The 26,972-nt window shown below is 36.9% G+C and overlaps 2 protein-coding genes and 1 pseudogene across 2 annotated transcripts; all 3 read right to left on the bottom strand.

Annotated features, from left to right (window-relative positions):
• Window positions 1–7,387: 7,387 nt before the first annotated feature.
• On the bottom strand, window positions 7,388–8,332 carry LOC122731832 (olfactory receptor 5B2-like). Its single transcript, XM_043972097.1, has one exon. It carries the CDS (start codon window positions 8,330–8,332, stop codon window positions 7,388–7,390), a length of 945 nt encoding a protein of 314 aa, XP_043828032.1.
• A 21-nt stretch (window positions 8,333–8,353) lies between these two features.
• LOC122731831 lies at window positions 8,354–18,078 on the bottom strand (annotated as a pseudogene).
• A 4,151-nt stretch (window positions 18,079–22,229) lies between these two features.
• Window positions 22,230–23,174, bottom strand: LOC122731402 (olfactory receptor 5B12-like). The gene has a single exon (XM_043971487.1). It carries the CDS (start codon window positions 23,172–23,174, stop codon window positions 22,230–22,232), a length of 945 nt encoding a protein of 314 aa, XP_043827422.1.
• Between the last annotated feature and the right edge of the window lie 3,798 nt (window positions 23,175–26,972).

The following is a 26,972-nucleotide window of genomic DNA, read 5'->3' as shown; positions in this document are numbered from 1 at the left end:
AACTGAAGAATATACATCAAGAATAGGTTACATAATATCTATTCTCTGTGCTGTGATTACCACCACAGTGAAATCACTTATATCTAACAGTTAGGGAAAATTTCACTTGCATTATGTGACATTGTCCAAGTTACCATATATCTCTAATTCTCAGTTTTTCATCCTTGAAACGGGTGTAATAACCTCAGATGTGAAAACAATCAAAAGGTTTTGGTGAAGATCAAATGTGATACTGAACATGAAAGAGCTGTGGAGTAGTGAAAAGATCTCTACAAAGTGGGGTAGTGAAAGGATCCCTGAACTTGGTGTTAGAGGATTTGTTATGGAATTGATGGTCATTGTGAAACTTCAGGCAAGTCATTTACCCTGGATTAACTTTGATTTCCTCATTTGTAAAATGCAAATGAGCATTGCATATTCTAATTCTCAGTACCATTGTGAGGATAGAAATTGTAAAGGATATTCTTATTATCATTAATACTATTGCTCTCCTTTAAAAAAAAAAAACTACTCAGGGCTCTCAACTGACCTGTCTCCCCAAACTCCATCTTGTTCTACCTCACTCTGCTTCATAACTCTGGTCCTTGACAAACCATGACCTTAGCATTCCAATTAAATCATAACTTCAGGGAATAAATACTATAGTAATCATTGGTCATGGTTTAACCCTTTGACAAGCTTCCTCTTGCTATTCTTGAATATAAGATGCAGAAAAAGACAGTAAGGAGCACAGTGTTCTAGATTCAAAATTTTGTTGAATAAGAAGGATTCAATAAATGTTTGATGTCAACTTGAAAGGTCATCTCTCATAATCCCCTGCCTGTTAGTATCTACCCCACTCTGAAAAACCCTTTTGCATTTACTCCTTATATATCAATCAATTCAATAGCAAATCCTCTAACACCAAGTTCACTTACATGTGTATATATAGTTGCACCCCAATACAATTTGGCTCCTAATGGACACACTATATTCTTTTATTCTTATTATACCCAGAATATGCATTGGGTGTAGTGATTTTAGTGTAATATTTCAAAATTGTTATACCCCTAAATTGTTATGTACATGGTCAGGACAGTTTCAAAGTGCTGAAAAAACAAGCCTAAAATGCTGAAGTGCATGCTTATGGTCATTGAGGAAAAAGACATTTGTAACATCATTGAGTTACCATCCTGCTTGTGGCACCAAAAAATTTGCTGAGCTCCAAACTCCTTGGATTATCATTCTAAACTCTCAAAGATTTTGTGAACCGCTAGATGGATGACATTTCACTAAATCATTTTACCTCTAATCTGTGGAACTATTCTGTTCTCTAGTCCGTACTTTCACAAAGTGGGTCCTCAGTAGATATTTGTTGGCTTTCTTGAAAAAAAGTGAATGGAAGCTCACCTCTGGCCCAAATACTCCATGCATAGAGTAGTAATTATGTCTACCAAATGTACATTCTTCAAAACCTTCAGATTATCTCCTGACAATAATGACTGACTTTTTTTTTAAGTAAAGCTTGTTGTGTTTATTAAAGGGAATCATGTGGCTTACCCTTCTATGATGTACTGGTAACCATAAAATGTAGTAGCTGTTGGGGAAATATATGGAAAAGCAAAGCAGCCACTGTTCTCAAAAGCTTGCAATCTAATCAGGTTGATGAGGCACATAGGTCATTTCAGATGCAATTAACATGCGAAGGACCAGTCTTCATTGACAGACCAGTTTTCCATTTGGGAATACATCTCCCCAGGGATTATAATCCTGGATAATGACTGCAGAATCCATTGTAATCATTATTTTTATAGATAATTTCTTCAATTAATTTTGGGGTAATAGCAACAGAAGAAGCAGTGGCAGGGGAAGAGATGACCTGGGGTAGAAATCTTGTACAGGAACATACTTATATTTCCATCAGTATTTTGTAAAGAGGAGTTAATCTTCTCTACTCTGACCTCCCAGGGACATGTATCCTCATCTATACTGCTATTTTCCACAATGCCACAGCTTTTACTACTGTTGTTGACCCAACCTACCCCCTCTCCACACACACACACACACACACACACACACACATACACAATCTTCTTTTTAAAATAAAAAGATTTTCATTTACCTATTTATTTGTTTGTTTATTTATCTATTCATCCATTTATTCATGTTTATTTGTTCATTTATTTATTCATTATTTGTGTTTGTTTATTTATCTATCCATTCATTCATTCATTTGTTTGTTTATTCATTCATTTGTTTGTGTTTTTTTTTATTTTTATATTTTTGGTGAGGCAATTGAGGTTAAGTGACTTGCCCAGGATCACACAGCTAGTAAGTGTCAAGTGTCTGAGGCCAGATTTGAACTCAGGTCCTCCTGACTCCAAGGCAGGTACTCTATCCACTTTGCCCCCTGGCTGCCCCCACAATCTTCTTTCAATCTCATCATCATATCCCCACCACTATTGTCTTTGGAAAGGCAATGGGTAGCCCTATGGTTCCACGCATTATATCTATGACTTCCCAGAACAAATTATTGTTCCCTACTGAACACACCTCTCAAAGTGTCATCATCCCATACAATTATACTTACATAGCACTTTTAGACTTCTGAAACACATTAAATGTGCCACCTTGTTAGATCTGAATAGCAACCATGTAAGACAGTTGCTATTATTATTCTCATGTTATAGATGAAGAAACTGAGGCTGGGAGAGATTAAGTGACTTGGCCAGGGTCACACAGTTAGTTAATGACTACTATTGCATTCAAACCCAGTTGTACTTCAGTTCCATATCTCTGTCCTCTACATGCTCAAGTTGCTTATTGAATCATAAACTCTCTGAAGTTAGAGACTGTCTTGGTTTTATATTTGTTTTCCTACTGTTTAGCATAGTGTGTGGCACTTGAGAAATGCTTAATCAATGTCTCTTCATTCATTTATCTTTTATGTTTTTTGCGTGGTGTTTTTTTTTTTGGTGAGTCAATTGGGGTTAAGTGACTTGCCCAAGGTCACACAGCTAATAAGTATCAAATGTCTGAGGCCAGATTTGAACTCAGGTCCTCCTGACTCCAGGGCCGGTGCTCTATTCACTGCACCACCTAGCTGCCTCTTCATTCATCTTTTATGAAGCAAACATATTGTGAGAATTGGAATGACACCCCCTGCTTGGGAGGGACATTGTGAGTTCTGGCCATGAAAGGAAAGCATGTTACTTTAGCATCTGGAAGTGATGTCAACCACCCATGGGACCTTTCAGTCAAAGTTACCAGCCTATTAGCTTGGAGCTGTGTGTGTGTGGATGGCCCTGTTTCCTGTTTTATAGGAGGCTTCTGGGAGAAGGAAGGAGGAGCTAGTCTTTTCATTTCCTGACTTGGGCTTCGTGGCAGAGGCAGCAGGGGACAGGCAGAATAGGGATACTTTATCCATGTGTTTCTCTTTACTAACCCCTAATATACTTTAATAAATACTTAATGCCCAAAGATTGGTGCTATACATTTTCTAATTTAAGGCAACCACTCATTAGATTTTAGACATCATAACTAGAATTTTAGACTGTTACAATATTAAGGACTGGGAAATCAAAAACCCAAGTTCATAGACTTTGCCCTTTATTGAGGTTATAAAGAATAAATATTAAGAAACAAGTTGGACTCATTAGATTAATAGAGAAGGATATTAATATTGTTAAATATACCTGAATATCCTCAATGTTGAACATTCCATTTCAAACTTGTTGAGGGACAGGTAGTATGCTCTATTTTTTCATGCTTTGCAATCCACATTCATGATGGCATGTAAGGATTTAGATGAAACACAAGGTATATGTTTGCTTTGTTCCAATCAGGCATCTGGAAGGATTAGTATTATGTGAACACCAAGTCAGGCACCAAAGTTTCAGGGGAAATTCTTAAGAGGGTGCAGTTAGAGAATCATAGAATCTTCAAGTCACAGGGCTCAAAGAGGTCATCAAATGTAATGCATGTCTGAAATGGAATATTTACTATAATACATACAGTAATGTATACTGCATTTGAAGATCTCCGGTAAAGAAGAATTCTTCAAGGTATTCTGAATATTTTTAATTGGTTGGTTGTTAGGAAAACTTTCTTGCACTGAGCCAAAATTTACCTTTGAATGTTTTATACATTTCTCCCCATTCTACCTTCTAGGAACAAGCAGAATATCTAATCATTCTTGTACAAGACATACCTTTTTTTTTTTTTTTTTTTGGTGAGGCAATTGGGGTTAAGTGACTTGGCCAGGGTCACACAGCTAGTAAGTGTCAAGTGTCTGAGGCCGGATTTGAATTCAGGTCCTTCTGAATCCAGGACCAATGCTCTAACCTCTATGCCACCTAGCTGCTGTGATGTTTAAAATCTAAATTGTGGTCGCCTTAAATTAAAAAGCTTCAGTACCAGTCTTTGGGCATTAAACATTTATTAAACTGCCCTAAGACATACCTTTAAATACTCCCAGCTTGCTTCAATTTTCTTTCTCCAACATAACTACACTCACCTCCTTAACTGTTCCTCATATGGAATAGTCTACAGTAAATCACCTCTGTGCATGCTCCTGTAACTATTGGAATGATGCCACCTGCTGGAGACTTACTATAGAAAAGCTCCACCATGAGGTGAAGGTCTGTGAGGGCAAGACCATGCGTCTTTTCTTTGGTATCAGGAAGTGACGTTTGCTAGTGGGAGGAAGAAGGGGGAGCCTGGTGCTCTGACTCGCTCTTTCCTGAGGACTCTGGTGGAGAAGGAAGCTAGAAATGTGCTCTCCCTTTAATAGATAGATGAATGTGGGCCTTTTTCTCTCTCTGGCTGTTCAACTTAGCCGTGGCAGCACATGCGTTTTGGGTGTGGCTTTTGGGTGTGCTGGTTCTCGGCCTGGCAAGCAGTTTGGGATTCAGTGAGTTTTATAAAGGAATATAGACTAAGCTTAGATCTAAGATTATTCATTTGTATTTCTACTTTCCTATTTCCCTAATTGGTATCCTTTTGTTGTCTAATTAATTACCAAGCAATAAAAACTAATCCCTCACTGATTAAAGCTCAGAGGCTTCTTTTTCTTAGTGGTCTGGGATATATATGGGAAAAGTTAAAAGGGGGAGTTTAATGCTCATATATTCAATTTTAAATCTCACACTCCAGGTATCAATGTCCTTCCTAAAATGTGATTGCCAGGACTGAATAAGATATGCAAATGTACTCTGAAAAGGGCAGAGGAAAGTAGTATCATCACCTCCCTCACTTGAAGCAAAAAGTTTCTCAATGTGGTTAGATGTGGCATTCGCATTTGCGAATTACTATTGACTGGTATTATATAAGTAGACAACTAATACCCATTGAACTCTTTCAGATGAACCATAACTTCTTTATACTGACCTAGTGCCAGTTGATTTGAGTCCAAAACAATTCAAGTCCCAAAGGGAGAAGGTGTGAAGTCAAAGCAGGGGAAGGAATACCAAATGCTTACCAAAGTTCCTCATCCCTCACCTAGACTTCTAGTCTTACATGGACCGCGTTTAATCTTGGAAAAATGATTTTTTCTCTCTCTTGTTAGCTCATTGCTACATAAAAAATAATAAAGAGAAACTGAGGCAAAAAGGTCTGAGCAAATGTAGCAATTACCAATAAAAGGGATCCAAGGTTTTTCATTAGCCAAGGATGCATCTGACGGAGTAACTCAGTAATCCACTTGGTTACACAAGATACCAGAAGCAATCCAGTGATGCAAACTAAACTGATTGTGACTGGTCACAAAGACATGAGGCGGGGCGGGAGTGGGTCAGGGGGACAGCTAGGTGGCACAGTGGATAAATCACTGGCCCTGGACTCAGGAGGAACTGAGTTCAAATTTGGTCTCAAACACATGACACTTACTAGCTGTGTGACCCTGGGCAAGTCACTTAACCCCAATTGACTCCCCCCAAAAAATACAAACAACAAACAACAACAACAACAAAGACATGAAGGGTAGGGTTTGCTTTGCTAGATTCAGTGCAGAGATTTGAATAACCCTGAGCTACAGGGAAAACAGTGAGTTGACTAACATCACTTGGAAAGTTTTGTGATGGGCAAACATCCTGTGACCAGGAAGAATGATCTCCTCACACAGTCAACAAATCTCAGAGATTTGAATCTTTCTTTTATAACTTTATCCCATAACAATAGGGTGTTAAACTCTTACAAATTTTTACCAATGAGGTCTATACAATTATGTCTACATTTGATGGGCATATATATTGATTCAAGGGATAAGAAAATTTTCAATCAATAATTAATAAATAATGCAAAATAAAACAGTTGATCAATTTTCAATTTCACAGTACTCTTCAAATAGAGGTATTCTTTGACAATCAGCTTGCATGCTGCTAGCATAGCGTGTCCCTAAGTTTCTTCCAATGTGATCAAGATGGGTCTCCAGCTCATATATGATAATTGAAATTGCCAAATACTGGACAGCTTTTATTTCATCTCATAGAAAAATCAAAAATTGTTTGTAAAACATAAGAGCAGCCTCTATTCAGACACAGAAACACATAAAACACCTAAAGAATCTATTAGATAGAATTGAACTGATATTGAAATAGACATCAAGATACTACACTGATAATACAATGAAATAAATCTCCCCCACAGGATTATTCAAAGCTCTTTCTTTCAGGCCCTTAGGACCACCCTGTGGTTTATGTCCTTCCTAAAGGTAATCATATTGCAGGGGTATGCTGGAGGTAGCTCCAAATGGACCACAAAGATATTGTTGAATTTTGAGTGTGAACATTTAGACCAGGAAATCAGTAAATGCTACAAATTAGGACTTGATTTATTGTTTTGCTAATGATCTAGAGTTCAGAAAGTGATGGAAAAATAATGATATTAAGTTTCAAAGTACCCCATAGATACATTTTTCCCCTCAGAGATCTGATTCTTAAGCATTCAGCAGTAAACCTGTTTTAGAGGCTACTGAAAAGCCATGGCAACAACTTCAAAGCTAAATTTTCCGAACAACTCTGTGGCTTTTCTTTCTAATTGTTATGCTGCGAAAAAATGATATAAATGATCTTTCACTTTAAGGAAGGATAAAATCTAGATTTGCTATATCATGCTTGTGTGTGTATATACACATTATTCATTCTACACAAAAATCTTATAAAATAGAAAATACAATTAAATCTCTTTAAACATGAAGAAACTGAGACTGAGACTTAAGTGAATTGCCTGAGGTAACACAATAATAAAATTTGGGGGACAGAATTTAAATTTAGGGGTGTCAACTTGAAGTCCCTCCTATTACATAATGGTACCTCTTAAAAAGTTTATATTCAACTTCTGTGTGCCTCAGAAAAATAGACCTGGGGGTAGGACCTCAGAAGAAGGATGGTACAGATTGGATTTTTTTTCTCTAAGAAAAATGATGATCAAATTGAAGTTGTCTTCTCACAGCTTTCCTAAAAGCATTCTTCACCTCTTTGTTTCTCATGCTATAGACTAGAGGGTTCAGCATGGGGATGACCATGGTGTAAAACACTGACACCATTTTGTCTGAGTCCATTGAATGGCTTGAGCTGGGTTGAAAGTACATGAACATGATGGTCCCATAAAATATGGACACTGCTGTGAGATGGGAAGCACAAGTGGAGAAGGCTTTCTGACGTCCTTCAGCAGAATTGATCTTCATGATGGTGATGAAGATTAATAAGTAAGAAGTAAAGATGACAAGAAATGGGAAAAAGACAGTGAATGGTCCTATGATAAAGAATACTAACTCAATACTGTGAGTATCAGAGCAAGAGAGAACTACAAGAGGGGGGATATCGCAAAAAAAGTGATGGATCACATTGGACCTACAGAAGGAAAGACTAAATATGTTTCCTGTGAGTATGGAGGAAGTTAGGAAGCTACAGAAGTGAGCACCACTGGCTAGAAATGCACATACTTTTGAAGTCATGGTAGTGGTATAATGTAGGGGCTTACACACAGCTGCATGGCGATCATAGGACATGGAAGCCAAGAGAAAACTTTCTACTGTGGCAAAGGCCACAAAGAAGAAAATCTGTGCAGCACATCCATTATAAGAGATGACCTTGTCCCCTGTGAGGAGCCCAGCCATTACCTTGGGGGTAACAGCTGAGGAGTAGCCAACATCCACCAGAGAGAGATTACTGAGGAAAAAGTACATGGGGGTGTGGAGGCGAGAATCCCAGGAGATCAGAGCTACTATCCCCAAGTTCCCTACCAGGGTGGTGAGGTAGATGAGGGTGAACATGATGAAGAGAGGAACCTGAAGCTTTGGGTCATCTGTTAATCCTATGAGGAAGAACTCACTCACTTCAGATCTGTTCTCCATAGATGTCCTTTGAGAATGATGTCATTCACCTGCAACATCAGAAAAAATCAATTTCAGCATGATGAATGACTCCAAGACATAAAACATGGTCAGGGATAAATCTTATGTGAGGAGTAGAAATAAGGAATCAAGGGATGCAGGACATCTGGGTAGGTGTCACAGCCATTACACTAGGTAATCCACTCATCATTTTCTCATAGATAGTTCCTCATGTATTACTTCTCATTATTTTTCAATCTGCTAAAATTCTATTAATCATTAAAGTGGTATTTCCCACTTCAGGAAAGGGAAGTGCCTTATTTCCTGATAAAAATCACCATAAAGTGTTTAGGATTGGAGACTGAGCTCTTTTCCTATGAATATACTTCATTCTGATGAAGAACAGAGAAAATAGGAAAAAAGGAGAAGAGAGAGGAACCAAAGGAGGGAAAAGTTGAAAGAATGAGAGAAGAGAAGGGAGGACCAAAGAAAGTTGGCTAAAATTTCACTGAGGTCCAGGTTTGTCCTGGAATCATTATAGCTGTAAGGTGCATACAACATACTGAAGTCACCATTTCCTGAAGCAGAACAGCTGCCACTTGCACAGTTGTGGGAGTGATCTGTCAAAAAGGCCACTGGTGGATTGCATAAAAATAAATGTATGATTTCTAAATTTGTTTCCCTCCCACAGTCTGACCCCTTTTAAATTTTCCACCACTGCCACTGTGGAAACAGAAGGTGACCACAAACAGGGACATTTTTTCCTTTCATTCATTGTATGGTTTTCTGGGTCGCAGAGAAATTACCAGTCTTTGCTTTAGGCTCCATCAAGTTTGAACTAAAATCCCACCTAAAGGAAACCTTTGATGATCCATATCAATTCCAGTGTCTTTTTTCTTTTGATCATCCACAATTTATCCTGGATATTGCTTGTGTGCAAATAGTAATTTGCATGTTGTCTAATGATTTTGAGTTCTTTGAAGGCAGGGATTATATTTTACCTTTCTTTGTATTCTCAGTGCCCATAGTAGGCACTTTATAAATGTTTATTGCCTCATCAATTTCACTGGTTAAACTCCATGTCTGAACTAAGATAAGGTGGCCTTTGGGCATCAAACAAATACAAAGTCCATCCCCAGATTCCACCATAAGACTTTACAACTTAGAAGAACCTTCCATAGTTATGGTTCACTAACTTAGACTACTTGGTTTCATCTCGACCATCATGAACGACCAGAAGAAAATTTTCATAGAAGTTATGAATGGGCTGCTATGTACTATCTATAACAAAATGTATCTTGAAAAAAAATCATAGCAAACTGTCAGAGAATCTCAAGTCAGTATACTTGCTCAGAGGTCACCTACCTCAGTTCACATCTAACCATGCATCACTTCTACAAAAGTCTGCTAAAAGGCATGTAAGGTTGAAAAAGAAGTAGAGCTGGTTAAGTAGAAAAAAATGAAAGATAAGGGAGATATAGTTCTGGTAGCCTTCTGGGATTCACATGCTAATATGCCTAACAAGCAAGATGAACAGAATCTCTAACACAAGAAATCAAATCTAGCTACCAGAGTAACATCTAGACTTCAGGAACGGGACTCATAACTGAAATGTGATTCTAGAACAGTTTCTCTCTTATTTGAATGAAATTGGATAGGAAATAACAAGCTGTTCTATTTGTTAAACAATATAGACTATACACACATATGAGGAAATTCAGAGACCACAGTGGGGAAATATGGTGGAAATCATATATACTGATAGTAGCATAACATTGTACTGTTATAAATAACAATTAATTGGAAAAGGAAATAGATCATGGATTAGGTAAACATCTGCCTTTCATAAAGGAGGAAAAATTATTAGGCAGAATCAAAATAAATGGGAATGTTACAAAAGTAAGTAAATAATCTTAAAGTTTGAGGTAGATAAACAGTGAGAAACTAGTAATTGTCAGACATGCACATTAGGTTTGGGGAGGATCAATTCCAGGCATTCCAGAGGAAGGTTGAGATAGAAGTCTAGAGATTAATTCTACAGAGAATTCAAACCTTAAGGGAAAGATCTCAAGAATATAATTTTGAAGACACAAGAAGAAAAATTCCAAAGTATATAAAGTTTCCATGGCCTGAGACCAGTTCATATTTTTCTTGGAAGCTTTGGATCTGGGGGCCCTGTGGTTGATTTCCTCTTCTGAGACTGCACCTTGATCTTCCTTGTTGCTGAAGAAACTTTCTATAATTCTGAACTTTCTTTGCTTGCTCATCTTTTACTTGACTTTAAACTCTCCACTGGGGGGCCCTGCTTCTCAGCTATACTACTGTTCCCAGCTTCAGAGGGTGCCAGGTGTTTTGGTTTAAGGGAGGGCAGGTTTTACTCTCTGATACCATTTTGTCTGTGTCCATAGATGGGTTGAGCTTGGTTGGAAGTACATGAAGATGATTGTTCCATAAAATATGGACACTGCTGTGAGATGGGAAGCACAAATAGAGAAGGCTTTCTGGCAGCCTTCAGCAGAATGAATCTTCAAAATGATGATGAGGATTAACAAATAAGAGGCAAAGATGACAAGAAAAAGGAAAAAGACAGTGAATGACCCTAAGATAAATAATACAGATTCACTGATATGAAGATCAGAGCAGGAGAGAACTAAAAGAGAGGGAATCTCACCAAAAACAGTGATGGACCACATTGGACCTACAGAAAGAAAGGCTAAATGTGTTTCCTGTTACTATTGAGGAGGTCAGATAGCTACAGATGTGAGCACCACTGGCCAGATGTACAAACGTTTTTGAAGTAATGGTAGTGGTGTAATGTAGGGGCTTGCAGAGAGCAGCATGGTGGTCATAGGCCATGGAGGCTAGGAGGAAATTTTCAGTACAAGCAAAGGCCAAAAAGAAGAACAACTGTGTAGCACATACATTATAGGAGATGGCTTTGTCCCCTGTGAGGAGCCCAGCCATCATCTTTGGGGTAACAGCTAAGGAGTAGCCAAAATCCACCAGAGAGAGGTGACTGAAGAAAAAGTACATGGGGGTGTGGAGGCAGGAATCCCAGGAGATCAGAGCTACTATCCCCATGTTCCCTACCAGGGTGATGAGGTAGATGAAGGTAAACATTGTGAAGAGAAGAAACTGAAGCTCTGGAACATCTGTTATTCCTATAAGGATGAACTCATCCACTTCAGAAGTGTTCTCTATAGATGTCCTTTGGGGGTGCAGGGAGAGTCATTCACCTGGGACAACAGAAAAACCATAGAAGGAAGTAACCCACTATAATGAATTACTCTTAGATATAAAACAGGCCAGAGACACATCTTATATGGGGGTGAAAAAGGAATTAAAGGGCAAAGAGCATCTAGGCATCTGTTGCAACCCCTATTCCATGACCCCCCACGTTCCTTGATCCAAATCCCTGTTGGGAGAAACACCTGTACCCACTGCTTTCCAACGATTTTCAATATCCTTAATTCCAAAAGGAGCATATACCTCCTCAGGGTAAAGAAATGCCTCCTTGTCTGGTGAAAATTAGCATAGGTAAAGGGTTTATAGTTTCAAAGGTTTGGAGAAAAACACCAATATAAGTACTAGGGAGATGATATTAAGGACAATTATAACTGAAGTCCATATTATGTTTGAAAATTAAACAAATGTGCTCTCCTCACTTCTGTGCAGTAACTGTTCCAAGTATTAGTACTTAGAACAGAAAACTCAGGCTGATACAGCTTTTCAGTTACTTGGAAGGGGTCAAATAAGTGTATAAGGTAGGATTTGAACAAAAGTGTTCCTTACTCCAAGTATAGCTTCCTATGCACAGTGCAACATTATTTCTCCAAAAATAAGGAGAGAGGAAGAGATTCAGGAGCTGTCCTTGATGAGTTCAAGTCACAAATCAACTACAATATTGAATACTCAAAAGACTTTTGATGATTACTTAGCCACTGTACATCAATTTTGAAAAATAATGGGATATCTAGTAAAGGACAGCCTCAATTTTTGGTGACTTTGTTAGGAAGTTTCACATGAACCCCAGGTAAATTTTTATAGTGGACTCTGGTAAGGATAACAAGTAGACAATGAGAAAAGGAAGCAAAGACTACTCAGAGTCAGTAGGGTTTCAATAGGAACAGGTCATTCCAAACAGTCTTTATTTCATTTTTTGAAAAAATGTACTAAATGGTAAATAAGGGAAATTCTACATTTACATAATTCTCTAAAGCATTTGAAAAATTTCTCATTTTAGATCTTTGTGAAGGATGTAGCAATGAGAGCCAGATGATAATAAAATAAGGAGGATTCTGAACTGGTTAGAAAGCCTGGATGCAGAGATTAGATTATAATGACTCTGTCAAATTGAAAGGATGAACCTTATGAAATAATCTGTGGATCTGGGCCTACCCCGGATCTGTTTATTACTTTTTATCAATTACTTAAATAAAGGAATAAATGGTACATGAGTTAAATTCGAAAACAACAGAATTGGAGGGAAGAAAGCTAACATGTTGTATGATACATAAAAGAAATGAAGATTCATTTTAGTTCAAAGATTAACATCACAAGAGCAAACCATAGAAAACAAGATTTGGGAGTTTTAGTGGCCTGAAAACTCAAACATAATTCAGTAGCTTGAAATGGCAAGTGAAACAAATTTGACATTAAAGTACATTGAGAAGCACAGAATCCAGGAAAATTAGTATGGGGTGGGTGGGGGGTCAAAATCCTCTGACTTTAAAGTAAAATGGTCAGTGTCAGCTTCCACATTTTAGGAACAATTTTGACAAGGTAGAGGCTTTCCAAAGACTATAGCCAGGCAGGATGGAGAAAGGATTTGACATCTTGTCATATTAAGCTCATTGGAGAGAACTGAAGGTGGTTAGTCTAAAGATGAGAAAACTGAGGTGGTTGAGACAGGGGAGAGTGATAGCTGTCTCCTAGTATCTGAAAGAGTGTGATTTGGAGAAAAGATCAGACACATACTGTTTGGTAACAATAGGAAGGACCAGGAGCAATGAATAGAAGTTGGGAAGATCAAAATCTGGGAAAAAGAGCCCGAATCTTTAGACCCTAAGTACCCTGTGAACTATTTAAAAGTGAGGGATACGGGCAGCTAGATGGTGCAGTGGATAAAGCACTGACCCTGGAGTCAGGAGGACCTGAGTTCAAATCCAGCCTCAGACACTTAACACATACCAGCTGTGTGAACCTGGGCAAGTCACTTAACCCCAATTGCCTCACCAAAAAAAAAAAAAAAAAAAGAGTGAGGGATACCTCAGGAGGTACTGGGTTTTACCTCCCTTGAGGTGTTTAAAGAAGGGCTGTATTAGGTCATGCTGTGTAAAGTATGGGTGTAATTTCTAATAACTTGTAAGCATTTATATGGTGCTTTAAGGTATGTGGACTCCTTTACAAATCTTATTTGATTTTTACAACAATCCATTGAGGTAGATGCTATGATTATCTTCATTTTACTAATGGGAAAACCGAGGCAAACAGCAGTTAAATGCCTGTGTCACACAGTTAGTGTCTGAAGTTGGAATTGAACTCAAGTCTTCCATTGTTCAATCCACTGTGCTGTCTCTGAGGCAGCACACTGCTCTAGGTCTATGACCTTTGGATGCTATTATCAAACATCTATAGAAATGTATTAGAAAATCTGAGCAAAAACCAGATAGGATAATTAAACATTGTAACGTTTTTATCTACACCAAAGTTGTCTAATATGCAATCCAGAGTGAGATTTGCAAACATTTAAATGCAATAGGAAAATATTTAATTAAATAAATAAACATGCACTAAAACTTAGATAATGTTAATAGGTACTTACCTAAGTCAACATACCTAATATGTACATTTTTATTTGGAGGTCATAGTACTGAAAAGAGTAGTCATGTTAACCAGATGACTAAAACGAAAATACTGAAATGTAGAAAAATACTTCTTTCTCATTTTATGGGAATAAATGAAAATTGGCAATGCTAGTTTCTGGTTGTATGCCCATGGACAAGTCCCATCTCCTCTCTGGGACCATTTCCTCATATGAGAAATGAAGACAATAATGCTTGAGTTTCTGCTTAATAGTCCTGAGTTTAGAATGAAGTCATTTTATGAAGTGCTTTGAAAAGTTTGAGGCTTTCTAGAATTCATCTGCTGCTATTTATTATTTTAATTACCAATACTCCAGCCACTGCCTTTTGACCTTGGACATATCCTTTAAGTTCTTTTAAAACTCTTATCTAATGAGGCTTTGATTCTTCATCTGTAAAGATGAGATGATCCCTGACATTCTTTCTAGCTGTGAATCTATGATTCTATTATGTCATAAACCTATATTAATATTAAAAATATCCATTAGTCTTCCTCACACTATAGTAAAAAAAAGGGACCCTATAACTTCTTTTTTCTAACATGGTTAATATGAAACCCATAGGCAAGGACATAATAAATGCTTAAAACTTTTTTTCAGAGTCTAGTGAAGGAATGGAAGAAATATTCATGTTTACATCTAATTCTGGATTGAACAGTGATTTTCCTTTAGTATTAGAGAATCTATTGCAAACAGCACCTAAAAACTCGGAATCAAGTTTTAAAGTAATATTGGTCATGTATGTGGTACTCTTGAGCTAACTTGGTATCCAGTACTAGTAAAGCAATTATGTGTAGACAAAGCCTACGATATTCAGCTTGATGAACTCAAGACTGGATAGTGTCAAGGTGACTTCTTGTTCTACTCAGGAATGCCCGGGTTTTTGAGGTTTTCATCCAAAGGTCATAGACTTAGAGCAGAGAGGGACCTCAGAGACAATACAATGGATCAAACAATGAAAGAAAGACCTGAGTTCAATTCCAACTTCAGACACTGTGTGACAAGTCACTTTGGTGCTGTTTATCTCAGTTTCCCAATCAGTAAAATGAGTATTTTTGAAAAGAATGCTTGAACTAGGAATCAGAAATTTTAGGTTCTGGCTTTTATTGGGTTAACCATTGATTTGTGCATGATGTCAGGCAAGTAAATTAATCATCCTGGGCCTCTGTGTCCTCATTTGGAAAATGGGAATAATATTACTTAGCATATGGGAGTTCAAGGGCAACTCTTTGGGTATGACAAACCCAAAGCATTGTAGACATGAAAATGTCCTTGACCAGCAAAAGCTAATGAATTAATACATGAAAATTTATGGGAAAAAAGTCCTGAGAAGCACATGGAGATCAGAAGACAGAGGTCATATTAGGTTATTAATACATTGATGCAATACAGTATAGGTAACAGGGCTCTGGTCTTGGAGTCAAGGAAATCCACATTTAAAATAACCCCCTCAGACTCTTAAAAATTGAGCACACTTGAATAGGTCAATTAACTCTCTCAGCCTCAAGTTTACCTATATTATAATAATAGGACTTATTTGACATAAGTGTTGGGAGATTCAAATGAGAAAACAGATCATTGTCAATCTTGAAGTCCTATATAAACACCAAATATTTAGGTCAAGGACAGCATCCCTTTCTTAGCTACATTTTATCATCAATGCCCTGTCCCCAAAGAATTTAACACAATAATCCAGTATTCCCTTAATCCATATTTGTGGATGTGCTGTTAAGAGCTCATTAGCAATACACAGTCTCAGGGTAATAGTGGATAAAGCACTGGCCCTGGATTCAGGAGGACCTGAGTTCAATTCCAACCTCAGACACTTGACACTTATTAGCTGTGTGACCCTGAGCAAGTCACAACCCTCATTGCCTGACAAAAAAAACAAAACAAAAAAAGGAATACACAGTCTCCCACCCCTCAGATTTCCCATTCAGTTACTGCAGGACAATCCACTTAAATGACAAGTAGAGAATATTTAGAAAGCACTTTAACATTTGTGAAACACTTTAGGTATACTATCTCATTGCATCTTGAAGACAAACCTGTGAGATAAGAACCATAGGTGTTATTGTGCAAATTTTTTGGAGCAGGAAGCTGGGGCTCAAAAAGATGAGGCAACTTTTCTATGGGGAAACAGTTAACAAATTTCAGAGGTAAAGATATCAGTCAACCAACATTTATTAACCACTTACTGTACGACAGGCATTGCACTAAGTATTAGGGATCCAAAAAAGGCAAAACCAAGGACCTTGCCCTCTATGAGCTCACATTCTAAGGGGGGTGGGGTGGAGGATAACAAGCAAATACCAATGCACACACAAGATGTACAGAATATCAATCGAAGGTGATCTCAGAAGCAAGGTTTTTATCCAGCTTTTTCTTTCTGAGTCCAGATACATCACTTTTCCCACTTTGCCTTGCTATTGTCTACATAAGCATCTTAACCTTACATGACATTTCCCAGAACCTACCTGGTATATAGACAAAGGTGGATGACTCTCCAACATTGGAAGTTGGCCAGGCACCTTCACATGGGTGTCTTGGGTTTGAAGTCCCAACCTTAGTATGTAAGAAATGCTTTTCAAGACACTCTTCCCTAGTCCCTGCTGCCAACTGTTCCAAAGTCCTTAAATCACAAGAAGTTATCCCCTGCTCATTGCTGCTACAAGGAGGCAGAGTGAGTGACCTTCCCTCCTGCTCAGTCTCAGGATGAACAATGGAAGGCAGATGAATGAGTGAGTGACTCTAGGGACTTCTGACTCCAGGTTGGTCCCACTTCAATGATCCCTAGCAGGGAAATGCTTGGAAGTCAAAGCTGAAATCCTAAATTTCTCAAGATCTTCATACAAACCTCAGAGCACATCTACTTTTAAGAAGTTATTTTCCCTCAGAGACAACTGGCAGCTCTACAGTCGCCATATACACCACACATCATTAAACTCTGTGCTGTCCACAGAGACCAAACTCAGTTCCTCCAGGAGACCATATTCTTGGGTGTTTTCCTTTGTTAATGAACCTCACTGTTAGAAAGAGCCCTTGACATGGCAGTTAAGACCAAGTATCTGCTCCTGGTATTTCCTCACTGTGACATCTCAGGAAAGATCCTGAAATGTTCTTTTCTTTTTTCATTCAATATTGTAACGATTGGGATGACGCCACCTGCTGAAGACTTACTGTAGAAGAGTTCGGCCCATGAAGCGAAGGTCTTTGAGGGCAAGAGCAGGAGTCTTTTCTTTGGCATCAGGAAGTGATGCGGGCTAGTGGGAGGAAGAAGGAAGAGACTGGCGCTCGGTCTCACGCTCTTTCCTGGGGACTATGGCAGAGAAGGGAGCTAGAAACCTGCTCTCCCTTTAATAGATAGATGAATGTAGGCCTTTCTCTCTCTTTACCAAATTCTTATTCTCCTTAATAAATGCTTAAAAATCTAACTCTTGCTAAAGCTTATAATTTATTGGCGACCACTCATTAGATATTTTAGACAGACCAGCTAGAATTTTAGCTCTTAACAATATATACTATTTTTCAACCCACTTTGTTTTTATTTGTATCTACATTTATTTATTTTATTTTTAGTTTATAGAATAAAACAATCAATTTCATAACATAATATAATAAAAAATAAAATTGCATATGAAATGGAAAATCAATTATGTACACCTTGTTATTAATTTTAAATATATCATAAAGTAATTTAAATTTTTTCCTTCCCTCCCTCCCTCCCTAGAGATGGCTAACATTAGAAAAACATGCATGCATGCACACACACACACACTATATATATGTATATGTATATGTAGTGTATGTGTATATCATATATACATTATGTATATATGCGTAGCTATAATATATAAAATTATTTTATACAAACTTCTACTTACAGTTCTTTCTCTAGATGCATATAGTGTATTTTTAATTTGTACTTTATTGTTAATTCATATACTTATAAGAATCTATGCCCAGTTTCTGCCATAATGCTTTCCAGGTTTCTCAACCATTTTTACTAAGTAATAAAGTCTTATCCCAAAATCTTAAGTCTTTTTAAAATTTAATTTATTTTTCGTGGGGCAATGGGGCTTAAGTGACTTGCCCAGGGTCACACAGCTAGTAAGTGCCAGGTGTCTTAGGCTGGATTTGAACTCAGGTCCTCCTGAATCTAGGGCCAGTGTTTTATCCACTGCACCACCAGCTGCCCCCACCAAAACCTTAAGTCTTTACACTTACTAAATACAAAATTATTCTATTTATTTGCTGCCGTAAATGATATGTCTACTCTGTTTCATTGATCTACCTTTCTATTTCTTAGCCAGTACCAAATAGTTTTGATAATTACTCCCTTATAGTATAGTTTAAGATCTAGTATTGCTAAAGTTCCTTCCTTTTCATTAGTTCCTATGATATTCTTTACTTTTTGTTTTTGTAAATGAATTTTGTTATTAATTTTTCTAATTTAGTAAAATAAAATTGGGGTAATTTAATTGGGATGGCACTGAATATATTAATTAATTTGAGTAAAATTTTTATTGTGTTGGTTTTACAATGGACAATTGACCTTTTTCCAATTATTTAAATCTGATGTTATTTGTATAAAATATTTTATATAATTTTATGTAATTTGTATAAAAGGTGGTTTATATAATTCATGGGTTTCTTTTGCCTGGTGAACTCCCAGGTATTTTATACTATAGAGTTGTTTTAAATGGGGTATTTTTTGCTATCTCTTCTTGCAGGGTTTTATTTGTAATGTATAAGAATATATCTGTGGATTTATTTTACATCCTGATACTTTGCTAAAATTATTAATTCTGTGGGTGGGGTGGGGCAATGAGGGTTAAGTGACTTACCCAGGGTCACACAGCTAGTAGGTGTCAAGTGTCTGGAGTGGAATTTGAGCTCAGGTCCTTCTGAATCCAGGGCAAATGCTTTATCCACTGTACAACCTAGCTTCCCCCTAAAATTATTGTTTCAGCTAACTTTAGTTAAATCTTATGGATTTTCTAAATATATCATCATATTTTCTGCAAAAAAATGATAATGTTATTACCTTATTCCATACTCTGATTTTTTCTATTGCTTTTTCTTCTTTTATTACTCTTGCTAGGATTTCCAAGACAGAATTGATTAATATTGGTGACAATGGACATCACACCTGAACTTACTTAGCCCCATTACAAAAAAAAAAAAATACTTGCTGATTACTTTAGATAAGTGCTTTCTTATCAATTTAAGAAAAATCCAATTATACCATTCCTTTCAAGAGTTTTAATAGAAATGAGTACTGTTCTTTACTGAAAGCTTTTTTGCTGCATCTATTGCTACAATATGATTTTTAAATTTTATCATTGACATAATCAATTATGTTAATAATTACTTTATGTTAAACCATCCCTGCATTTCTGATATAAATCCCACTTGATCATAATGTATAATCTTTGCAATATATTATAATCTTTTAGTTAGTATTTTGTTTAAGATTTTTGCATCCATATTCGTTAATGAAGCTAGTCTAATTTTCCTTCTCTGTTTTTACCCTTCCTAGCTTAGGTATAACTATCATATTTGTTTCATAAAAGGAATTTGATAGGATCACTTCTTTGCCTATTATTCTACATAATTTATTTAATATTAGAATTAGTTGATCTTTAAATGTTTTATAGAATTCACTTGTAAATCCATCTGGCCCTTGTGCTTTTTTCTTAGGAAGCTCATTTGTGTCCTGTAAAATTTAATTTTCTAAAATTGGCCTACTTAGATATTGTGTTTCCTCTTCTGCTAATCTAGCCAATTTATATTTTTTGTAAATATTCATCCATTTCACTTAAATTCTTAAATTTATTGGAATATAATTGGGCAAGAGAGCCTTATAATTGTTTTAATTTCATCTTTGCTAGTGGTATATTCAGCCTTTTCATTTTTGTTACTAGTATTTTTGTTTTCTTCTTTCTTTTTAAAGTCAAATTAACCAGGGCAGCTAGGTGGCACAGTGGATAGAGCACTGGCCCTGGAGCCAGGAGGACCTTGGGTTCAAATCTGGCCTCAGACACTTAACACTTACTAGCTGTGTGACCCTGGGCAAGTCACTTAACCCCAATTGCCTCAAAAAACAAACAAACAAAAACAAACAAAAGTCAAATTAATCAATTGTTTATGTTTTATTTTTTTATATAGGCAACTCTTACTTTTATTTATTAATTCAATAGCTTTGTACATTCTATTTTATTAATTTTACCTTTAATATTTGGGACTTCTAATTTAGTGTTTAACTGGGGATTTTTCCTTTGTTCTTTATCTAGTTTTTTTAAATTGCATATTCAATTCATTAATCTGTTATTTCTCTATTTTATTAATGTAACCTCTTAGAGTGGCAGCACCATCACCTCCCTCATTTGGGACAAATGTGTTCTCAATGTGGTCATATATTGTATTGGCATTTTTGCTTACAAGTACACTATTGAGTTATAAAAGTAGCCCATTAATACCCACTGTTCTTTTATAGATGAACCATGCTTTCTGTATAGTAACCCAGTTCCAGTTGATTTGAGCACCCCAAATTTAAATCACAAATGGAGAATGGGGAATGTCAAAGTGTGGGAAGAAACACCAAAGACCCAGTCATAGCTGGGCCTCAGTTTCCTGTCCTGTGAAATCAATGTTTTCTTTCAACTTGAAATCCAACAGTAACCCATTTCAAAGTCCCTCACTCCCCATCAAGACATCTGGGCTTGTGTGGACCATGTTTAATCCTGGCTGTGACCTATAAAAATGATTGTTCCCTAATAGAGTTCCTAAAAAATCAACTTACATGATACTAGTAGAACATGTTCCCAAGTTTCTCCCAATGTGGTCAAGATGGGTCCCTAGCTCTTCCAAAATTATTCAAGTTACCAAACGCTGGCTATCATTTATTTCATCCCACAGAAAAATTAAAAAAAATTTAAAACCTCACAGGAACCCCTATTCAGAAACAGAAACATAAAGTACCAAAAGAACCTTTTACCTAGAATGGGCTTAATAGTAAAGTTGGCATCAGTATATTACACTGACAATCCAATGAGATGTGTATATCCTATAGGATCAGAGTCCTTTCCAGACTCTTAATACCATCCTATGGTTTATATTCCTTCCTAAAGGTGGCCATACTGCAGTAGTGTGCTGGAGCGATCTCCAACTGGCTATTTTTATACTGATCCTTAGACTGCAAAAATCAATAAGTTCTATGAATTGGGACTTTGTTTTTGTTGATGATCCAGATTTCAGAAAGTGATGGAGAAAACAATAATGTAGATTAATTTCAACATGTATCATGTATACATTATTTTCTGAAGATCAGGTTCTTAAGCATTTACCAGTTCATCTCTTGTTTATGGGCTGCTGAATAAACAATGCCATTAACATCAAAGCTATATCTTCCAAGCAACTCAGTGACTTTGCTCTCAAAGTAGTAAACTGGTCAAAAATTGTGTAGCTGATCTCCCTCTTTCTAGGAAAATTGCTACCATTGCTCTATTGGAAATAAATGTATGTGGGGAGGGGTGGGACATCTATGCTGTACAGTGAATAGAGCACTGGGATTGAGATCAAGAGCAGTCATCTTCGTGATTTCAAATAGAGCTTCAGTCACTTACTAGCTGTGTGACCCTGGGAAAGTCTTCTAACCCTGTTTGCCTCAATTCCTCATCTGCGAAATGAGTTAGAGAATGATATGGGAAATCACTCTAGTATCTTTACTGAGAAAACCCCAAATGGGATCATTTAACTGAACAACAAGAAGACAAAACACATATGTTTCATTTCACAAAACAATCTTATCAGACGTGGCATACTTTAAAGGACCTTTACATAAGGGGAAACTAAGATTGGGACTTGCCTAGAACTATACAATGTGAAAGTGTCTAAGATAATATAAATTCAGGTCTCTCCTAACTCCAAATCTATCTACTAAATAATGTTGCCTTTGAAAAAGTTTTGATTATACTTCTGCATGCATAGGAAAAATATTCTGATTTTGGGGCTGGATCCCAGACTGGGGGAGGTGCAAACTGGATTTTCTCTCTAAGAAAAAAGATAATCAAATTGAAGTTTTTGTCCACTCACAGCTTTCCTAAAAGCATTCTTCACATCTTTGTTCCTAAGACTATAGACCAGAGGGTTCAACATGGGAATGAAAATGGTGTAGAACACTGACACCATTTTGTCTGTGTCCATGGAATGGCTTGAGCTGGGTTGGAAGTACATGAAGATGATTGTCCCATAAAATATAGACACAGCAGCAAGATGGGAAGCACAAGTGGAGGCTTTCTGTCGACTGTCAGCAGAATTGATCTTCAGGATGGTGATGAAGATTAATAAGTAAGAGGTAAAGATGACAAGAAATGGTAAAAAGGTAGTGAATGACCCTAAGATAAATATTATTGACTCAATGTTGTGAATATCAGAGCAAGAGAGAACTAGGAGAGGGGGAACATCACAGAAAAAGTGATGGATCACATTGGACCTACAAAAGGAAAGGCTAAAAATGTTTCCTATGACTATAGAGGAGGTCAAAAAGCCACAGATGTAAGCACCACTGGCCAGATGCGCACATACAGTTGATGTCATGGTGGTAGAGTAATGTAGGGGCTTACACACGGCTGCGTAACGATCATAGGCCATGGAGGCTAAGAGGAAACTTTCAGTAGTAGCAAAGGCCCCAAAGAAGAAAAACTGTGTAGCACATCCATTATAGGAGATGACCTTGTCCCCTGTGAGGAGCCCAGCCATCACCTTTGGGGTAACAGCTGAGGAGTACCCAACATCTACCAGAGAGAGATTACTGAGGAAAAAGTACATTGGGGTATGGAGGCGGGAATCCCAGGAGATCAGAGCTACTATCCCCAGGTTGCCTACCAGGGTGATCAGGTAGATGAGGGTGAACATGATGAAGAGAGAAACCTGAAGCTCTGGGGCATCTGTTAATCCTATGAGGATGAACTCACTCACTTCAGATCTGTTCTCCATAGATGTCCTTTGAGGGTGAGGTCATTCACCTACAACAAAAGAGTAATTATCAGAAAAAATTTCATTCTATATGGGAAATGACTCCAAGACATAGAACATGGTCAGAGGCCTATTTTATATGAAGGCTAGAAATAAGCAATGAAGGGACCAAAAACATCCAGGTCTTTGTCATAGTAGTTATTCTAGGTGCTCAAAATTTACTTATTCATTTTCTCATAATGAGAAAGAATTCTGCTTGTATTAATTCTAATTTTTTTTCAATCTACTACAAATTTAACAATCACCAAAGTGGCATTTCCCACTTTAGGAAAAGGAAGTGTCTGGCAAAAATAAACATAAGAAAGGGGATTATAGTTGGTCAGGGCTGAAGAATTTGTTCTTTTCTTATGAATATGCTTCACTCTGATGAAGAGAGAAAAGAGGAATAAAAGAGAAGAGGGAGGAATAAAGTAAGAGGCAAGTTTAAAAACAGAGAGAGGGGAAAGGATCAAAGAAAGTTAGCCAAGAGCTATCTGGGATCCTGCTTAGTCCTGGAATTTTTGTAGCTTTAAGCTTTATGCAGTGGACTTCAGTCACCAGGTCATGACTAGGAGCAGTTACTAATGGACACCAGTTGCATTGTTGTGGAAATCATCTGTCAAAAAGACTTTTAATGGATCACTTAACAATGAATCTAAGACTTCTAAATTTGTTTCCTTCATACCCCCTGCCTCTTTTTCAATTCTTCACTTTTGCCACTATAGAAACAGAAGGCAACTACAAACAGGGATATTTTGCTCTTTCATTCACTAAATGTTTTTTGTGACCCAGAGAACTCACCAATCTTTGGGTTAGCCTCCTTCAAGTTTGACCTAAAATCTTTCCTACTGGAAGCCTTTCTTGATCCTTTGATCTCTTTTGATTATCTCTAATTTATTCTGGATATAGTTTGTTTGTAAACTGTTATTTGTATATTATTTATATAAAGATTTTGAACTCCTTGGGGGCAAGGAGTATTATCTTTCTTTGTATTCTTAGTGCTTAGCCTGGTGCTGGACACATAGTAGGTGCTTAATGAATGTTGATAGACTGATTAGTCCATGGTAATCCTCCCTTTCTGAATTAAACTAAGTTGGTCTTTAGGCATCAGACAAATACATAGTCCTTCCCCTGGAAGGACTTGGAAGCTTGGAAGGACCTGCCATAGTTGTGCATCGCTTACTCTTAGAGTACTTCGTTTCATCTCTACCACCATGAGTTACAAGAAGTTTTTAGAGAGGTTATAAGTAGGCTGTCACATGCTATCTGTGACAATTGGTATCATCAATATGTGTATATATATTAATGTGTATATGTGTATACACATATGTATATATGTGTGTCACATGTGTGTACATATATGCATTGCTTTGTCATTTTCTGTCTCTCTCCCTGTCTATTTTTCCTTTCTTTGTTTGCCTGATTATCCCTGTGTACTATCTATCTATCTGTGGGTCTATCTATCTATCTATCTATCTATCTATCTATCTATCTATCTATCTATCTATCTATCTATCTATCTGAGTCTCCTCAAAGAACAGCTATTGATTTCTTGATAAAAATGATATTTTTATTCATCAAAAGTGCTAAAAGAAGGAACAAATATGAGAAAATTCTATCCTGCATTTGATTCTAATAAATCATGAGGAATTTTGATGTAGGATTTTAAAAAATGGGAATGTTACAAGAATAGGAAGAAAGTAATTAAATCATAAAATTTGAGATAGATAAAGAAAGGAAAACTAGTTCTCGTCAAACATACACATTATGCTTGGGGAGGGTCAATTCCAGATATTGTAGAGGAAGGATAAAGTAGGATCCTGTGGATTAATTCTTCAGGGATTTCAAATTTGATGGGATAGAAAGGTCTCAAGAAGGAAATTTTGAAGATACAAGAAGAAAAATTGATAATTTTACAGACTTAGATATGAAAAAATGCAGAAAAGAACAAAAGGAGAAGTAACAAAGGATGAATGCAAAAGCAGATTGTATCTGAAAGCAGTAGAACCAGAGAAGTGCCAGGGCTCACTTTGAACTGAGGGGAACTCTGAGAGCTAAAAACTACAAAAAGGTGGGTATTTTTATTGGGAAAAAAACTGGATATTTAGGGAAACAAATGATAATCAAATAAGGAACTGGACTGATTCTCAAGACAGATGAAACAAGTACAATGAATGACAAGAAAAGGAAGAGCTGCTCAATTTGTATTTTGCTTCTATTTTCTCTGACAAGGAGAATAATCTTTGGATTTAGAAAAACGAAACAACTAGGAATTGATACCAAAGATAATAAGAATTAGCACTTATGTTAGTGGAGCGAAGCAGTTATTTGGTATCTATTATGTGCCAGACACAGTTACATTTAATAAATATAATCTTATTGATTCTCACAAGAACTCTGTGAAGTAGGCACTGTTATTAGCCCCACTTTTAAGTTGAGGAAACTGTGTTTAACAGGGATTATGATCTTGCCCACAGTCATACCATAAGTGTCTGAGGCTGGATTTGAACTCAGGACTCCAGTTCCAGTGCTCTATCCACCCTACCAGAGCTGCTTCTTAAAACTTTGCAAAGTACTTTAAATACCTGGGACCATTTGATCCCCATTACAACCTTAGGACATGCATGGCTAACAGAAAAACCAATTTGACATCACATTGCATGAAGAATCACAGTATCCAGACATACAGAAGTAACCCTTTATAATCTGCATTTGGAGCAATGTGTTCAGTTGTGGGATCCACGTTTAGGAAGGACATTGATGGACTACAGATTTTCTAATGGAGTTTAGGAGAAGGACTTTGGAATCTTGACATATAGGGATTGATGGAAGAAACTGAATATGTTTGGTGTAGGGAAGATAAAACATGGGTGTTAGGGTAGAGGTTGGGATTAAAGTTCTCTTCAAGTATCTAGAGAACTAACATATGGAGGAAGCATTTGGTTTGTTTTATTTGTACCCAAAGGGAGGAAAGGTTAGACATTAAGAAGAAACAAACTTGGGTTTACTATAAGGAAACTATTCCAAAAATGTTGCTGTTCAGAAGTAGAAGGGGCTGCCTTAATATGTATTGGATTTTCCCTCACTTGGAAGTCCTGACACAAGGGCTAGTTGACCTCTTGTTCAATATATTTCACACAGAGAGAGAGATTAGAGGGATGGAGACAGAGATTTTAAAAAAAAAGATTAATTTCTCATTTTATGGGAAAATTTGATTCCTAGCTTTTCTTATTGGCACTGTGACCATGGGCAAGTCACCTCACCACAGAGCCTCACTTCACTCATCAGGGAAAAGAGGATAAAATTCATGGTACCTCCATCATAGGACTGTTCTGAGTATAGAAGGAGATAATTCTGCAAGGTGCTTTGCAAACCTTAAAGCTCTATAAAAGAATTATTTACTGTTATTCTCATTTACACCACTGCTGCTATCTGTATTATCTTTCACAAATCCTCTAACGTCTTTTACTCCTAGGATATTATGGACCTCAGTTTGCCCACTGATAAAGAAAAGATATTAGACTACATGACCTTTGAGGTCCTTCCCATCTCTGAATCAATGATCCTGTGAAACTTTTAACCAGCATTAATTTTAAAGATATCTATTAGAAAAAAAGATATCCATTAGTCTTCATAAAACCACATTGTAAGATTTTTTTCTAATGTGGTTAATGTGAGACTGATAGGTAAGGGCAAATTAAATAAAACTTTATCTTATAGACTATTAGAAGATTAGAAAAAAATCTAGTTTTTCCATCTCAAGACAATGAAGGATTTTCC

The sequence above is a fragment of the Dromiciops gliroides genome, chromosome 6 (assembly GCF_019393635.1).
Source record: "Dromiciops gliroides isolate mDroGli1 chromosome 6, mDroGli1.pri, whole genome shotgun sequence".
Classification (NCBI taxonomy): Eukaryota; Metazoa; Chordata; class Mammalia; order Microbiotheria; family Microbiotheriidae; genus Dromiciops; species Dromiciops gliroides.
Note: the sequence above shows the minus strand (reverse complement) of the source record. Positions and strands in the feature narration are given on the sequence as shown.

Coding starts and splice junctions, on each gene's coding strand:
- LOC122731832 (XM_043972097.1), bottom strand. CDS start 8,332: ATGGAGAACAGATCTGAAGTGAGTGAGTTCTTCCTCATAGGATTAACA.
- LOC122731402 (XM_043971487.1), bottom strand. CDS start 23,174: ATGGAGAACAGATCTGAAGTGAGTGAGTTCATCCTCATAGGATTAACA.